We start from the raw sequence: 16,055 nt of genomic DNA, 5'->3' as shown, positions 1-16,055 counted from the left end.
TCCTCCTCCCCTTCTGGGTCTTCGCTTTTTCGTCAGGCAAAGTATTATTACAATTTTTTACTATTCGAAGAGTTATTTCTGTGCACTAGCTGAGAAATTCTTTTTCGCCCACTGTAGTGTCCACGTTTTTGTTGAGATTAAATTAATAATATAAAGCGAAGACATACGACTCACTGGCGTAGAACGTGGAGGTGACGTTGATCGTTGCACCAGCCACCAGAGGACACGGCGGTTTTTCACAACCTGCGAAGTCAACACCCAAGAGGTCGTATGTGGAACCTGCGAACAGAAGAGAAGCAGTCACTCGTCGGCATAGAGGGCGGGAGCTTTCGTTACAGTACCCCCAACTGTGCTGAGACTCTGTAACTACTTTCCATATTCTTTTTTATAACTTAGAAAAAATACAATTCATTCAATTCTGTGTAAGGCAAGATACACTAACATCAATAACAATACAGCATGAGAGAAATGTAACTTTAAAAAATTCTGGATGTCCATATTGATCTTAATTAAAATTGGAAATCACACATTATAGATTTTCTCCAACGCAGAATATCCGTTGTACCTGATATTGGTGATAACATCCTTAGAAAATTAGTTTATTTTACATACTATCTTTCCCTGATGGCATGTGGAATAGTTTTCTGTAGCAGTTCCACACTTAGACACAGTATTTCTTGCCCAGAAATCTACTACACTACACGACAATTGCTAAGGGACAGCTGACGCTTGCTAAGGAAAAACTATCAATTTTTACAGAACGACCGGCAATTGCTACGGAACACCCGACCAGCGGTAGTGTCATGAAATGGAGAGGGCGGGACGTGTTGACTGTAGCGAAGCCTGTTATAAACACTCTTTTAATTAAGAACAATGTTATCAGCCTTATAGGGGAGAGGTGATCGATAACATCGGGAATAATTAATAGCATTGACAAAGTTTTAATTAAAATTATCGATGTATAATCTCTCATCGAATGTCGCAGGCAGCAAAGTAGCGCTTCAGAGAAATCAAAGAGGATTTAACGCGACTACATTTGTTTCTAAATCCTACTATATAAACCATGCACGGGTATTGTTAGTTCTCTTGTCTTGTTTCATGCGCTCTGAATAAGTCTACGTACACTATGTGATCAAAAGTATCCGGACACCTGGCTGAAAATGACTTACAAGTTCGTGGCGCCCTCTGTCGATAATGCTGGAATTCAAATGGTGTTGGCCCACCCTTAGCCTTGATGACAGCTTCCATTCTCGCAGACATACACTATGCGATCAAAAGTACCCGGACACCCCCAAAACATACTTTTTTCATATTGGGTGCATTGTACTGCCACCTACTGCCAGGTACTACATATCAGCGACCTCAGTAGTCATTAGACATGGTGAAAGAGCAGAAGGCGGCGCTCCGCGGAACTCATGGACTTCGAACGTGGTCAGGTGATTGGGAGTCACTTGTGTCATATATCTGTACGCGAGATTTCCACACTCCTAAAAATCCCTAGGCCCAATGTTTCCGATGTGATAGTGAAGTGGAAATGTGAAGGGACACGTACAGCACAAAAGCGTGCAGGCCGACCTCGTCTGACAATGATGGCCGACAGTTGAAGGAGGTCGTAATGTGTAATAGGTAGACATCTCTCCAGACCATCACACAGGCATTCTAAACTGCATCAGGATCCACTGCAAGTACTATGACAGAGGGGGGGGGGGGTGAAAAAACTTAGATTTCATGGTCGAGCGGCTGTTCATAAACTACACACCGGTAAATGCCAAACGACACCTCGCTTTGTGTAAGGAACGTAAACATTGGACGATTGAACAGTGGAAAAACGTTGTGTGGAGTGACGAATCACGGTACACAATGTGGCGATCCGATGCCAGGGTGTGGGTATGGCGAATGCCCGGTGTACGTCATATGCCAACGTGTGTAGTGCCAACAGTAAAATCGGAGGCGGTGATGTTATGGTGTGGTCGTGATTTTCATGGTGTTTTGTTGTTTTGCGTGCCAATATCGCAGCACAGGCCTACAATGATTTTTTAAACACCTTCTTCCTTAACACTGTTGAAGAGCAATTCCCAGATGGCGATTGCATGTTTCAACAGGATCGACCACCTGTTCATAATGCACGGCCTGTGGCGAAGTGGTCACACGAGAATAACATCTCTGTAATGGACTGGCCTGCACAGAGTCCTGACCTGAATCCTATAGAATACTTTTGGGATGTTTTGGAAAAATTGACTTCGTGTCAGGCCTCACCGTCCGACATCGATACCTGTGCTCAGCGCAACACTCCGTGAAGAATGGGCTGTCATTCCCCAAGAAACCTTTCAGTACCTCATTGAATGTATGCCTGCGAGAGTGGAAGCTGTCATCAAGGCTAAGGGTGGATCAACACCATATTGAATTCCAGCATTACCGATGGAGAGCGCCACGAACTTGTAAGTCATTTTCAGCCAAGTGTCTGGATACTTTTGACTACGCAGTCTTCCCGGTTGTTGTTTTTTAACTGCGCCTGCAAGACGCCTCAGTTGTTGTTAATAAATGTCAGCAGTGGCGACAACACCTCAGCGAAGTAATCTGTAGTACCACACAGTAGTAGTTGTACCAGATGCAAGACATTATCTTTTGTACATGCGCACAGGTCTTTGTACGGGCAGTTACTGCTTTGTGTGGGCTCAACCATTCCTTTCTTTTTCTTGTATTTGCATAAAGATACGATTTCTCGTCACTAGTAACGTTACAGGATAGGATCTGTGGGTGCTGTTCACGAACCAGTCGATGACGAGCAAGCAGAAATGCACATATGACACCCACTGGTTTTTGTAATTTTGGCTTACAGGATGTGGTGACCATACACCCTATCTTTGAACCTTTCCCATTGCATACAAATGCCGCTCGATGGTGTAATGATCACATTTGTCATTTCTGGAGTACACTGACGTGGAACAGTGTGGATTAACGTGGAGAGTCACTAATGTAAAAACGAGAAAACAAGTTTCTTGCCTTGTTCAGTCCAGTGGCATTATCCCTATACACCGCGCAAATGTTTCTAGCTGCTTCCGCTACTGTCACGCCTCTTTTGAACTCAAACAAAAGAATATGTCGGAAATGTTACGATTTCTCCACTTGGCACTCCATTTTCTAGCGCCCACAGCTCCACTCGTTATCTCCAAAGGGCAATATGTAATCTCAAATAGCAATAGTGAACTACAACTAAAAAATGACAATCGATAAATAAACTCACAGCAACCGGAATGTCAAATGGTTCAAATGGATCTAAGCACTGCAGGACTTAGCATCCGAGGTCATCAGTCATCTAGACTTAGAACTACTTAAACCTAACTAAGGACATCACACACAGCCATGCCCGAGGCAGGATTCGAACCAGCGACCGTAGCAGCAGCCCGGCTCCGGACTGAAGCGCCGAGAACCGCTCGGCCACCACGGCCGCCGGAATGCCAACGTGCAAAACAAAAACGCTACGAATTTATGCACCATGCTAATAATTATGGGGTCTTGGGGTTTAATGCCATGTAACAATTACCGGTATTGTTCTAATCAGCTTGATATCTCGTACTCTTTAGATGAATTTCTGAGCAGATAATATGTATATGGTTGGGTTACATTTACAATATTTTTGTTGCAGATTAAGTTTAAAAAAATACAGTTATGTAAATGGCCAGAGTACAGCTATGCTTTCAGAGAAGACGTGTCCCATTTGTCATCCTAATGACAAGTCTCACATCACGACGAGTTGTCGCGAATATGACCCATGGGACATATAAGGAACTAAACTAAATGGAGCACTCTAGTCCACTCTGACGTCCGATGAGGAACACTGAAATGGAATTACCTTCTCGTGTCATTAAAAATAGCCGAAAACATTGTGTAACATAATGTTTACGGTGTCGTTCAAAATTCAAACTGATGAGCAAAGGCAGTTAACATTATAATGTATCTAGTTTTAGTTTGTATGTTCTGCAAATAGGAAAACTACCGTACTACCTCTTTTAGATCTGGCATCTGATACAGAAGTTTCACTATTCTAGCTGGAAATTCAAAATACAGTGACAAGTATCGTAACCTCCATATACTGCCAAATTATTATTAACATTACTTTTATAATTAATTTTTATTTCGAACGTTTACTTTTTGATTCGATAAGGGCTAATTGAACGCATTCAATAATTTTATGGACCAGCTGAGAGGCTTCATTAGAGTATAAACATGTTAACAGTGGGTAGTTACGATGGTTCAAATGGCTCTGAGCACTATGGGACTCAACTGCTGTGGTCATAAGTCCCCTAGAACTTAGAACTACTTAAACCCAACTAACCTAAGGACAGCACACAACACCTCAGCCATCACGAGGCAGAGAAAATCCCTGACCCCGCCGGGAATCGAACCCGGGAACCCGGGCGTGGGAAGCGAGAACGCTACCGCACAACCACGAGATGCGGCCGGTAGTTACGAGTTATGTGAGAAATGTTACGGAACTAGGATCTAGATAACCAAGTGTTGTATAAGCCCGTTCATTGCGCTTGCGATATACGTCCTCACAATACACAAAAAGATGGGTAAAACCGTGGAAATCGCATACAACACGGATCTGCGTAGAATGTTAGATATAATCTAGTAAGAATTATGATATACAAGCCGAGAAGTGCGAGTAGGAGACGAGCTCTGAGGGTTACGTACAAACTTAATTACGCGTATAGACAAAAATAATTTCGTGAGGCTGGTGCAAGTCTTTCTATTGGACGCCGCTTCGGCGAGTTGCAGGTCTCTAACCTACCCTAGTTATCCCACCGCGGAAAGGGGAGTCACAGTTTACGTGGAGTTCGAGCCACGTTTTGTTTCTGCCGACTCCTCACATCGTTGAAGGGTGAAGGCTAGGTTAACACCGAGAATGAAAAATCCGTTGTCCGACAGTGATTCGATCGCGTGACCTCTCCGTTGCCCGGCACGTAATTTACCGCTAGTCCTCGAGCCTCCATACGTACAGGGTGGCAGTTATTGAGCGATATGAAATAAAATCGTCATAACTTCTGAACGGTGTACGTTAGAGCGTTGAAACTGCACCTTGGCCAAGGGGTATGATGGGAATTGTATGGTTTGCTTCAGCGACGAAACCCACAATTATTTGGATTGGTTCGTCAATAAGCAAGATTGACGCACTTGGGGGATTGAGAATCTGCATTTCGCGACCGATAAGTCTTTTCACCCTCAACGGGTGACTGTGTGGCGTGCAAAGTCCAGTCACGGGATAATCGGTGCGATATTCCTTGATGGCACGGTGACCAGCGAACGATACGTCAAGGATTTGGAAGACGATTTCATCCCCATTATCCAAAGTGACCCTGATTTCGAAAATATGTGGTTCATGGAAGGCGGAGAGTGTTTGTTCAGGAATACCACTTTGGGGACCGCATCCTGGCTCTGGGGTACCCAGACGCCACTGGAATGAGCCTCGATTGGCCGCCATATTCTCCGGATCTGAACACTGGCGTCTCCTTTTTGTGAGGCTATATTAAAGACTTATCTCAGAAAATAGATTATAGAAAATAGATTATAGAAAATATCTTAGAAAATAGATTAAGGAAAGGCAAACCTACGTTTCTAGCATTTGTAGACTTAGAGAAAGCTTTTACCAATGATGACTGGAATACTCTCTTTCAAATTCTGAAGGTGGCAGGGGTAAAATACAGGGAGCGAAAGGCTATTTACAATTTGTACAGAAACCAGATGGCAGTTATAAGAGTCGAGGGGCATGAAAGGGAAGCAGCGGCTGGGATGGGAGTGAGACAGGGTTGTAGCCTCTCCCCGATGTTATTCAATCTATATATTGAGCAAGCAGTAAAGGAAACAAAAGAAAAATTTGGAGTAGGTATTAAAATCCATGGAGAAGAAATAAAAACTTTGAGGTTCGCCGATGACATTGTAATCCTGTCAGAGATAGTAAAGGACTTGGAAGAGCAGTTGAACGGAATGGACAGTGTCTTGAAAGGAGGATATAAGATGAACATCAACAAAAGCAAAACGAGGATGATGGAATGTAGTCGAATCAAGTCGGGTGATACTGAGGGAATTAGATTAGGAAATGAGACACTTAAAGTAGTATAGGAGTTTTGCTATTTGGGGAGCAAAATAACTGATGATGGTCGAAGTAGAGAGGATATAAAATGTAGACTGACAATGGCAAGGAAAGCGTTTCTGAAGACGAGAAATTTGTTAACATCGAGTCTAGATTTAAGTGTCAGGAAGTCGTTTCTGAAATTATTTGTATGGCGTGTAGCCATGTATGGAAGTGATACGTGGACGATAAGTAGTTTGGACAAGAAGAGAATAGAAGCTTTCAAAATGTGGCGGTACAGAAGAATGCTGAAGATTAGATGGGTAGATCACATAACTAATGAGGAGGTATTGAATAGAATTAGCGAGAAGAGAAGTTTGTGGCACAACTTGACAAGAAGAAGGGATCGGTTGGTAGGACATGTTCTGAGGCATCAAGGGATCACCAATTTAGTACTGGAGGGCAGCGTGGAGGGTAAAAATTGTAGAGGGAGACCAAGAGATGAATACACTGAGCAGTTTCAGAAGAATGTAGGTTGCAGTAGGTACTGGGAGATTAAGAAGCTTGCACAGGATAGAGTAGCATGGAGAGCTGCATCAAACCAGTCTCTGGACTGAAGAGCATATTCGTCTGCGCCACATCATCACCAATTATGGCAGGCGTATCCAACATGTCATAACCTAAATCTAAATATCCGTAATGACGTTTACATGTTGAATAAAGTGTGTGCACGCCGTAGTTTGTAATTAATTTACGTTTGTTTCATATAGTTCAATAATTGTCACACTTTATGTAGGTAGTTCACCTGTAGGTATTGACGACTGAGTTTGTATCAAAATACGTGACGTATATGGCTGTATCTTTTGATTGCATGCAGTTAGAAGCTTCGCTGGGCATCGGGGCATGGAATCTCATTGACTGAAGTAGAATTGTCCTCGGTGATGAGTCCCGCTTCGGAGTGAACCCCGATGACAGAGAAGACGTGTCTGGAGACGCCCTGAACAGCTGTGGGATACTAGCGTGACTGATGCTCTCCTTACAGCCGGACAATTAGGAATGATGGTGTGGTGTCTCATTTCATTTCATAGCAAGACCTCTTTTATTGCCATCCTCGGCACCCTTGCACAACAGCGGTATGTAGAAGATATTCTATGCCCCGTTTTGTTGCCCTTCATGGCAAGTCGTCCTAGACTTACATGTCAGCAAAATAATGTCCTTCCGCACACGGTGAGAGTTTCTACTGATTGTCTTCATGCTTGCCAAACTTTGGCCAACAAGGTCGCCGGACCTCTCCCCGAAAGAGAAAGTTTGGAGCATTATGAGCAGGGCCTCCAACCAATTCGTGATTTGGAGAATCTAACGCACCAGTTGGACAAAAATTGGCACGATATCCCCTAGGAGGACACCCAACAATTCTATCATTAGATTAAATTAGATTAGATTAGATTTACTTTCATTCCAATTGATCCGTAATGAGGATGTCCTCCAGGATGTGGAACATCAATCAATGCCAAGCTGAATAACTGCTTGCGTAAGGGCCAGAGGTGAACTAACGTGTTATTTGTGAAGCTTTCTCTTGAAAAAGTCATTCAATTTTTATGACACTGTAGTCATTTGTTTGTCGGCACATGTACATCACACCTACGGATTTTCGCTCTGTTCGGATAATTCCTTCGTGGTGTGTTCATTCGACTTAAAAATTAAAAAAAAAATTGCGACGGAATGGAGATTAGTGGATCTTAAGACCAACAGAAAACAACAAAATCAGCAAAGTAAATCAGCTTTGTGCATAATACTTTGCAACGCCTTTCCAGTCTGCACCTCTGAATGTTGGCCGCTGTAAATTCGTGCAGGCGCTGGTAGAGAAAAGGCAAAGATTGTTTATCCCCGCCGCCAAAGAGAATACTAGCGCCACTCACCCGTCAAGGAAGTTACTACAATCGAGCGGTCAGTGCCATTGATAGGCGCGTAGTTTGGGCAGGAGGGAGCCGTTCAACACATAGATGCTGTGAAGATGTTCGACTTTATGAAAAAATGTGAAAAATGCACTAGACTTATATCAAGTGCCACAGGTCAGTATTGATTAATTACGTCTCAGCTAGAATGGACCACTCTCGTATTCCCACAAATACATGTCAGCTAACAGGATTCGGACTATCCGAAACACCGGTGAAATGACTACAGACCTAATACTGACAGTAAGATTTAGAAGATTTCATATGTGACGAACGAAGATTATTTTACTATTTGTAAGTCCATCTTCATAAAAACTAAACTAAACTCCTCCCGCACAGGTCATGAAGGCCCAAAGGTACCGACTGGCCGCTGCGTCATCCTGGATGCGGATATGGAGGGGCATGTGGTCAGCACACCGCTCTACCGGCCGTAGATCAGTTTCCGAGACCGAAGCCGCTACTTCTCAATCAAGTAGCTCCTCAGTTTGCCTCACAAGTGCTGAGTGCACCTCGCTTGCCAACAGCGCTCGGCAGACCGGATGGTCACCCATCCAAGTCCTAGCCACGCCACGTTTTGATTATGAATCAAAGACGCTACCCCTAGACCTAACTAACCTAAGGACATCATACACATCCAAGCCCGAGGCAGGATTCGAACCTGCGACCGTAGCAGTCGCGGGGTTCCGGACTGAAGCGCCTAGAACTGCACGGCCACCTCGGCCAGCCCCCATTCAACTGGTCACCCATCCAACTGCTAGTTCAGCCCGACAGCGCTTAACTTCGGTGATCTGACGGGCACCGGTGTTACCACTGCGGCAAGGCCGTTGGCAGTCCATCTTTATACAGATATTTTATTTTTATTATTTTATTCTTCATGTCAGTGTGGGACCATGTGGCATGCTCAAATGACATAATTGGGAGCACACTGTCCACAAAAGGATAGAGGTACAAATACCAGTGCGACACGCCATTTTAATCTGTCACATACGATCATCGATGCAAAAATTCTGATTGAAGAAAAAAAATTGTCATGTGTATTTTAGTTTTGTTGCGATTTTGACAAACTCTATTACTACGGTATAATAAAATGACTTTCGTCGTTACTGGTACTGCTATGCGAGTGCCTCTAGCCTAGCTTTGCAATACGTGTTTCGTTTGACTGTTTACTTAACACATCCCTTCCAAACGCGCGAACTATGCGTTAAAACTGCGCCACATCGTTGCGTCTGTAGTTTTACACTTACTGAGCCCGTTTCTTGTGTGATAATACTATTAGTAGACTATACAGTGACTGCCACTGCCTAAATACAATGCATAACGATACAAAAATTATGATTCAATGAATCTTAAGTGAACATCCAGTACGTACGATGTTTTTACCAGAATTTCTACTTAAAGCTTGTCTGAAATTTTTTCCGTAGTTTATGTAGCTCAACTTAATGCTAGAAGTGTGAGTGAAAAAAAATCATCCAATAAAATCATATTCATTAAGTAGCGTATGTTTGTTCCACAAAGAAATTATTTATGTACCTAAAAGCTATATAAAGTACTTTCGATTCTAGAATTGGTCGTAACAACGTCTTGTTTATGAGAAGATGGATGCAACGTTAGGATTTAATGTCCCGTTGAGGACGGGATGATTAGAGACGCAGAGAAGCTCGAATTGTAGCAAGATGTGGAAGGAAATCATACGTGAGGTTGAAAGTTGGCTGTTACGTTGCAACTTTTAATATTTAATTTGTTATTTTTACAATTCAGTTATTTCTTGTTCTAGTTACCGCAGGATTAGTGCAAAGATGCAGTTCTATACCTAGTATCGATTCCAAACAACTTAAAATGTGAGGTATTCAGAAAGTGTTCTTTGAGTTCCGGCTATGTCGGCTAAACAACTCACAGCCCGCCTCGCTGAGAATGCGGGGAAGTGAGTCTGAAGAGGGCACTCTATTGCTTTCACTTGTTGGAGGTCGTGAGTTAGAGGCGGATGCCACTGGTTGCCTTTCTGCTGTACTGCACACTGGACTGGTATTCGGGAGGACGCCGGTTCAATACCGCATCCGGCCATCCTGATTTAGGTTTCCCGTGATTTCCCTAAATCGCTTCAGGCAAATGCCGGGATGGTTCCTTTGAAAGGGCACGGCCGACTTCTTTCCCTGTCCTTTCCCAATCCGACGAGACCGATGACCTCGCTGTTTGGTCTCTTCCCCCAAACAACCCAACCCCTCTGCTGTACTGTGAGGTTATGATGCGTGGCTTGTCTGTCTGTGTTCAACCTGAGCGCACTTGCAATAGGACCGTGTTAATCATTCACAGCGAACACGGGCTTCATGAGTTTCACGCGCCGCCTAGCTCGGCAAGAGTAGTAATCACTACGATTATTACTGAGGGTGGTCATAAAAACTCGATCCGTTTCCAAAAACTAATGGATACATTTACATAATAAGCATGTATGTTCACTGTCAGTATTAATGTTCATCACACTTTAACATTGCCTCCGACCGTTTTGAGATATTACTCGCTTCTCTCGCTTCGTTGAAGAGCAGACCTGAGTACATTTTCAAGCATACCTTGTGAAATACACGCTGCTGCATGCTGGACTGGAGCATTTAGATTCTGGCAATCCCTTACCTTAGCTTTGTACGTACTTGACTTCATGTCCAACAAAATAATACCAACGGTGTCGAATCAGGTGAAAGCGATGGCCACAGTCTTGCAGGATCTCTGCTACCCACCCGTCGGCGAACCTTCAATTTAGGTGTTCTTTTACTATGAGGGCAAAAAGAGGGGGTGCGCAGCCCTGACGGAACACAACAGTGTCAGCTGTGTCTTCTTGCTGAAGCTGCGTTTCCAGTAATTTCTCTTTGACATTTAATGGTAATGTGAGGTGGTTCGTTTCCCCATATGTGGCAGTTCTGTTTCTCAACTTCTCCACAGATGTGGAATTTGGTTTCATCAGTAAACAAAATGCGATGCATAAGGTGTTCGTTGCGTGCAGCTCCTATCGCATCGTAACGTGCAGCGTGCCGAGTTGCGGAATCTTTGTGGTCTAATTTGTGAGACAGCTGATTGTCATTGATTTTGGCACATCTAACTTGTTGTTTAAACGACGAGTTGCCTCACTCGGACCCCTTTCGATTGCTTCTCTGAGTCGCTGAACAGCATCTTGTGATATAGAACGGCTCCAAGCACGAGATTCATCGGCAACTTTTCAAGTTCTTTGGAACTTATTGACAATTAACAAGATTGAGATTTTCACTCTGCAGCGGAGTGTGCGCTGATATGAAACTTCCTGGCAGATTAAAACTGTGTGCCCGACCGAGACTCGAACTCGGGACCTTTGCCTTTCGCGGGCAAGTGCTCTACCATCTGAGCTACCGAAGCACGACTCACGCCCGGTGCTCACAGCTTTACTTCTGCCAGTACCTCGTCTCCTACCTTCCAAACTTTACAGAAGCTCTCCTGCGAACCTTGCAGAACTAGCACTCCTGAAAGAAAGGATATTGCGGAGACATGGCTTAGCCACAGCCTGGGGGATGTTTCCAGAATGAGATTTTCACTCTGCAGTGGAGTGTGCGCTGATATGAAACTTCCTGGCAGATTAAAACTGTGTGCCCGACCGAGACTCGAACTCGGGACTTTTGCCTTTCGCGGGCAAGTGCTCTACCATCTGAGCTACCGAAGCACGACTCACGCCCGGTACTCACAGCTTTACTTCTGCCAGTACCTCGTCTCCTACCTTCCAAACTTTACAGAAGGTCTCCTGCGAATCTTGCAGAACTAGCACTCCTGAAAGAAAGGATATTGCGGAGACATGGCTTAGCCACAGCCTGGGGGATGTTTCCAGAATGAGATTTTCACTCTGCAGCGGAGTGTGCGCTGAGAGCTTCTGTAAAGTTTGGAAGGTAGGAGACGAGGTACTGGCAGAAGTAAAGCTGTGAGTACCGGGCGTGAGTCGTGCTTCGGTAGCTCAGATGGTAGAGCACTTGCCCGCGAAAGGCAAAGGTCCCGAGTTCGAGTCTCGGTCGGGCACACAGTTTTAATCTGCCAGGAAGTTTCATAATTAACAAGATGTTTGTTCTTGTTCGCGCTGGTTTTTCAGATTTACTTTTGTGAAATAAATAAATAAGTGAATAAGGCCACGTTACCACACAAACGGATTATGTTGCTGTTGTTGTTGTGGTCTTCAGTCCTGAGACTGGTTTGATGCAGCTCTCCATGCTACTCTATCCTGTGCAAGCTTCTTCATCTCCCAGTACCTACTGCAACCTACATCCTTCTGTATCTGTTTAGTGTATTCATCTCCTGGTCTCCCTCTACGATTTTTACCCTCCACGCTGCCCTCCAATACTAAATTGGTGATCCCTTGATGCCTCAGAACATGTCCTACCAACCGATCCCTTCTTCTGGTCAAGTTGTGCCACAAACTTCTCTTCTCCTCAATCTTATTCAATAGCTCCTCATTAGTTATATGATCGACCCATCTTATCTTCAGCATTCTTCTGTAGCACCACATTTCGAAAGCTCCTATTCTCTTCTTGTCCAGACTAGTTATCGTCCATGTTTCACTTCCATACATGGCTACACTCAATACAAATACTTTCAGAAACGACTTCCTGACTCTTAAATCTATACTCGATGTTAAAAAATTTCTCTTCTTCAGAAACGCTTTCCTTGCCATTGCCAGTCTACATTTTTATATCCTCTCTACTTCGATCATCATCAGTTATTTTGCTCCCCAAATACCAAAACTCCTTAACAACTTTAAGTGTCTCATTTCCTAATCTAATACCCTCAACATCACCCGACTTAATTCGACTACATTCCATTACCCTCATTTTGCTTTTGTTGATGTTCATCTTATATCCTCCTTTCAAGACACTATCCATTCCGTTCAACTGCTCTTCTAAGTCCTTTGCTGACCGAATTACAATGTCATCGGCGAACCTCAAAGTTTTTATTTCTTTTCCATGGATTTTAATACCTACTCCGAATTTTTCTCTTGTTTCCTTCACTGCTTGCTCAATATACAGATTGAATAACATCGGGGAGAGGCTACAACCCTGTCTCACTCCCATCCCAACCACTGCTTCCCTTTCATGTACCTCGACTCTTATAACTGCCATCTGGTTTCTGTAGAAATGGCAAATAGCCTTTCGCTCCCTGTATTTTACCCCTGCCACCTTCAGAATTTGAAAGAGCGTATTCCAATCAACATTGTCAAAAGCTTTCTCTAAGTCTACAAATGCTAGAAACGTAGGTTTGCCTTTCCTTAATCTAGCTTCTAAGATAAGTCGTAGGGTCAGTATTGCCTCACGTGTTCGAATATTTCTACGGAATCCAAACTGATCTTCCCCGAGATCGGGTTCTACCAGTTATATATTGATATATTATGTACGAGGGTTGGAACTTAAATAGCTGCAACTATTTATTCACAACCGATACAAAAGAGACACATGTTTGCACCTGTTACTGTCCTTCAAAATAGTCAGCAGCGTTGTGTAGAACCCGTTGCCAGCGATGAGGAAGGCATGGTATACCGTTAGCAGAGCCTGTTCTGTTGATGGTGCGAACGGAGCGGTCTAAAGTTATGGTGATTCTCGTATACGACTGTGATGGTGTTATCCTAACGCATTACGTTGCTCCACGGGAGACCGTCAATGCCCGGTATTACTGTTCGTTTTTGGAGCATCACCTGTGACCAGCTTTGCGAAAGAAGCGGCGACGCTTTCTGCGCAACCCATCCATCATTTTGCACGACAATGCGCAGGCGCATACAGCGCAAGCTGTGGCTGCTCTGTTTGGTTGATGGGACTGGGAAGTACTGTACCATCCACCATACTCCACGGACTTAAGTCCTTGTGACTTCGTGGCATTCGCTTCAGAAATAATTATTCAAAAACTTAATCGCATTTATTATTATTATACCGCCAACTGGTTTCAACCTGACTTAGGGGTCATCTTCTGGGCGTTTACACTGTGAAATTGTAGATATCCGTCAGAAAGATTCCATTATACAGCAGCTAAAATTACGTAAATTTAAAATATGTTTCCCATTGGTCGACTGCTGGTGGTGTCACTCCTGTCTACATAACGGCAGGAAACTATTCGAGACTAACCCTTCGTATGGGCTCAAATAGTGTGCTGAGGTCACATGAATAGACGGTCCTTCTATTATTTACTGTCACGTAAATTTATGTTAAACCAAGGTCACTAGTAATTACATATTATAAAATGTATTAAATGCCGTTGATCGCCGCTGGGGGTGTTGCCGTCTAATCACGTGAACTCAGCACACTATTTAAGCCCATACGAAGGGTTAGTCTCGCATAGTTTCCTGCCGTTATGTAGACAGGAGTGACACCACCAGCAGTCGACCAATGGGTAACATATTTTAAATTTACGTAATTTTAGCTGTTGTATAATGGAATCTTTCTGACGGATATCCATAATTTCACAGTGTAAACGCCCAGAAGATGACCCCTGCGTCGGATTGAAACCGGTTGGCGGTATAATAATAATAAATGCGATTAAGGCTGTTTTTGATTAATCATACTAATCGCTGCTTCATCTCCACAACCATGTTGTCCAAAAATTCGCATCAGAACTGTTCCAGAGATTCGACAGGCAGTAGACCGCTCCATTCGTACCATCAACAGAACAGGTTCTGCTAACGGTATACTACGCCATTCACATCGCTGACAATGGGTTCTACACACCGCTGGTGACTACCTTAAAGGACAGTAGCAGGTGCAAACATGTAACTCTTTTGTATCGGTTGTGAATAAATAGTTGCCACTATTTAAGTTCCAATCCTTGTAAATGCATGCAATGGATTTTGGGTATGGATGGAGACTTTATGACCACCCTGTATTTCACATACCTTTGCTTGCGATTTAGCAGAAAAGGTAGACGTGACTGTTGTCGCAGACGCAGTGGTTTATTCTGCAAAAATGTGCGTCTTCGATGCCTTGTTTCTGTGAGTAATTATAACATACTGGATCGACATACCCACCGCAGTGCGCAGAAGTCACTCTGTTTTACAGTCTTTGCGCTTGATGTGATATTTGATCCGACTGTTCATGTTCACTTAAATTCAATTTCCTGATCCTATGCCCATTGTAAATCGTTGCGCAAAAAATTTGTGTTCCCTGTCTAGGTAATTTTCTACAAACTCTTTGCAGTTAGATCGCGTTACTAATTTGACTAGTGGGACTAACCAATGTATTTAATGCGGACTTTTCTTAATTCAGCACATATCCAGACTCACATTTGTTGGTAATCTGTCTTTTAAACGATACAAGATTTTTCGAAGGAACCGTACTGGTATTTGAAGCTTCCTGACGGATGTAAATTGTGTGCCGGATTGGACCCTAATATAGAACCCGTAATCTTGCCTTTCTCGGGTAGTGATCCCACTAATTGAGCTATCGAAACACGACTCACAGTTTTATTTCTGCCAGTAACTGTCTCCTGCTTTCAAAACCTTACAAAAGCTCTCTTGCATACCTTGCTGTGCATAGCTTAGCTTGAAGAAGAATATTGCGAAACCGCAGCACAGGGTTTTGTTTCAGGACGAAAAATGCACTGCCTGACAAAAAAGAGAAGCATCCAGAAGGGGAGAAAAAACCGAAATGAAGCCTCACTGATTGAGAGGGTATTTGTTTTGATTTCAGCGATCGCACAATCAAGGCAAATTTACAAAGCACTTGGCAGTATGAGCCCACTTATTAGCTTAATCTGGCACCCGCTCTGGTCTGGACGCATACACTGATTCGATTACGAAGGGTGCCACAAAACCGTTGCATCCTCTAGTGAGGCTAGTTGGCCGAAAACTATTGTGACTGGTCCTTGATAACCTGGATACTGGTGTGGGATGGAGTTGACGTCCGAGCTGGTCAACACATGTTCTGCTGGGGAAAAATCTGGGGATGTTGCTACGCACGGGAGTACGTCAGCATCACACGCAGCTCATAGCGACAAGTGTCATGTGTAGATGAACACTGTCCTGTTGAAAAATGGCGCCATGATGC

The 16,055-nt window shown here is 43.7% G+C and overlaps 1 protein-coding gene across 1 annotated transcript in view; it reads right to left on the bottom strand.

Moving 5' to 3' along the window:
* LOC126156442 (uncharacterized) overlaps window positions 1-16,055 on the bottom strand; it is a 109,602-nt gene that overhangs the window by 72,114 nt on the left and 21,433 nt on the right. The window contains exon 2 of the mRNA XM_049916314.1: window positions 175-279. Within this exon, the coding sequence (XP_049772271.1) occupies window positions 175-279 (105 nt within the window). The remainder of the gene's footprint in view (window positions 1-174; window positions 280-16,055) is intronic.

Source organism: Schistocerca cancellata, chromosome 1 (genome assembly GCF_023864275.1).
Source record: "Schistocerca cancellata isolate TAMUIC-IGC-003103 chromosome 1, iqSchCanc2.1, whole genome shotgun sequence".
Classification (NCBI taxonomy): domain Eukaryota; kingdom Metazoa; phylum Arthropoda; class Insecta; order Orthoptera; family Acrididae; genus Schistocerca; species Schistocerca cancellata.
The sequence above is the reverse complement of the archived record's forward strand: the minus strand, read 5'-3'. Positions and strand labels throughout refer to the sequence as shown.